The following is a 2500-nucleotide window of genomic DNA, read 5'->3' on the forward strand; positions in this document are numbered from 1 at the left end:
CCAAACGCGAAGCTGCAGATGAAGGCGAAGGAAACGATGAAGACTTACAGGAGCTCAAAGGAGGCAGTGAGGTCCTTCTGCAGCACCTGCGGGAGTTCTGTGTTCATGAAGTACGACATTGAAACCAACACCATTTGGATCAATGCTGGAACACTGGACCAAGAGATCCCAGTCACAAAGCCAACCCGAATATTTACAGACGACAAAGCCTTCTGGCTGGATACCATGAGTAGTGCTCCCCAGTCTGGAGATATATCCAACTGGGAGGTCGATTGCGCCAAGGATTTGTAATAAGCTGAGCCTGAAGGCAAGGAAGTCCTCGTTCTCTAGATTATTTTGAACTTATAAGCCAAAGAGTCCATCTTCCCTTTTCATTTCATGGATAAGTCCCGTCTGCCTGCTATACAGATTATCAAAATACCACCAACAAATACACAGGAATTCAAATTCCCAAATTGTAACAATTTCTAAAATTTCGTCCTAAAGTTTATATAAAACTAAACTGGATCACTTTAAAAGTATGAATGCAGTAAGGATGATTCGAGATATTGTAAACTAAGTATGCTTATGTGAATTGATCTAATAGTATAACAATTGCAATAATAATTACATTTCTAAAAACTAGTTATCCAGGTATAATAAAAAATTTAGTCTACAGAATCTTATCTCTCATTCCTTAAAATTATCATTTAGCAGATAACATGTAGATATATTCCTATGTCAGTAGTGTTTAGCCATGAGCCATCAGCATAATGTAAAATGAAAAATATGTCATTTCCGTATTATAAACAAAGCATGCAACAATTATTTATTTGTAATAATTACTGATTTTCAGATTTACGATTGCCAAGTCATATAATATGATTATCAAAATATCACTTGTCACATTTTTCTTAATTCGTTTCATTGCATTCTTAAAACCACTGGTTCAATGCTAAAATTTCAGCTTTAATCCTTTTAATTGACTTAACCAGAGCGAAGAGTCACACTTGATAGGTTCTCAAAGGCCTGACATAAATCAATTCCCTCTAAAAGCTGAAAATCACAACAAAAGAAATTGGACAGCCCAGTCATCAAGAATCAATAAATAGAGGAAAAATAATGAAACAAAGCAATCCATCTGCTGTCTTATGGGGTGCTGCAAACAGTTACGGTTTAAGACACAGTAAGGCAGTACTGCAGAAGGTGGTGTAATGAAACTGTTCGCATACCGAACAATTAAATGAAAGGTTCCACAAATCCTAAATAGTGAGGACATCTCCCACCTATAGAAACCAGTTGACTTTACTGCTTGTTTCTTGACCAGATAATCACTCATGAACCCTTTACAGCCTAAATTGTGACTACAGACCTTATTTGTAACAACAACAAAAACAGGCAGGGGTAAACTTTTCAGAGAACTTTAATGATAAGAAAGACACTCTAATACTAAAATGTGATTTATTACAGGTAGAATGAATTCAGAACCAATTTGGACACATGGTCATAATCCAATATAAAAGACAGGCACAACTCAGCTAAAAACCTAGGAGGATTTGGACCGTCGGCCACGAGGTTACCAGAGGCATACTTTAGGCCTTTCCAACAGAATAATACACATTTGGAGTAAATATAAATAAGAGACAAATTTGCAGGGATAGTTCATGGCTCATCAACTCCAAAAAGTATTACAGTAGTACCTCGATTTATGATTTTAATTCGTTCTGGGAGCAAGCTCGCAACCTAAAATGCTCGTATCCTAAAACAACATTTTCCATAAGAAATAAAAGAAATTCACTTGATGTGTTCCACACATACATGAATACACATATATAGTAATTCTTAAAGGTCTGTAATGGTATAATTACAACCCCTAATATTAAAAATATATACAAATCAATAATTCACAATAAAAAAATAAAAACATTGACAAATTAATTCACACTTTATCTCCGAGGAGAATTGTGGCTGGCTTGAGGGAGACAAGAGAGGTGGAGGAGGAAGAGGAGGTGGTTAATGTTTGGAAGGAGAATCTCCTTTCATGAGATCTTGAACAGAGTTCACTTTTACTAAATGAATCACTTAATTTACGTTTTCTGGACACTTTGTCGTCTCTTTTTACAATCTTGCATTCTGCTTCACAAGGAACCTATCTATGAATGACTACTTCTGCCTTTTCTTCAAGATGACATGGAAATTAGACATTGCATTGTCGGTACATGGCTTGAACAGTGCATGAGTGTCGTATGGGTACTGTGAATTATTTCTGAGCATCACGTGCTAGTCTTGTTAGTACTTGTCCACAAAAAATGACTATATGGAGGGAAACTGTTTGCTCGCAAACCAATGCAACGCTCGTAACCCAATTTGAATTTGTATGATCGAATTTAAAGATACTGTAAACCCTAAGAACCTCTTTATATTATTTAACACAAAGATAAACTAGTGGAGCACTCAGTAGAGCGCAGACCTCCGCCGTGGCAGCTTATTTCTCGACCTTTTTGCTCGACCTTGACATGTA

At 36.4% G+C, this 2500-nt stretch overlaps 1 protein-coding gene across 1 annotated transcript in view; it reads left to right on the forward strand.

Moving 5' to 3' along the window:
* The window catches only part of LOC137652967 (uncharacterized), a 441-nt gene extending 150 nt beyond the window's left edge, over positions 1-291 (forward strand). The window contains exon 1 of the mRNA XM_068386359.1: positions 1-291. This exon is cut by the window's left edge and continues 150 nt beyond it. Within this exon, the coding sequence (XP_068242460.1) occupies positions 1-291 (291 nt within the window).
* The last annotated feature ends 2209 nt before the right edge of the window (positions 292-2500 follow it).

The sequence above is a fragment of the Palaemon carinicauda genome, chromosome 14 (assembly GCF_036898095.1).
Source record: "Palaemon carinicauda isolate YSFRI2023 chromosome 14, ASM3689809v2, whole genome shotgun sequence".
NCBI classification, from domain to species: domain Eukaryota; kingdom Metazoa; phylum Arthropoda; class Malacostraca; order Decapoda; family Palaemonidae; genus Palaemon; species Palaemon carinicauda.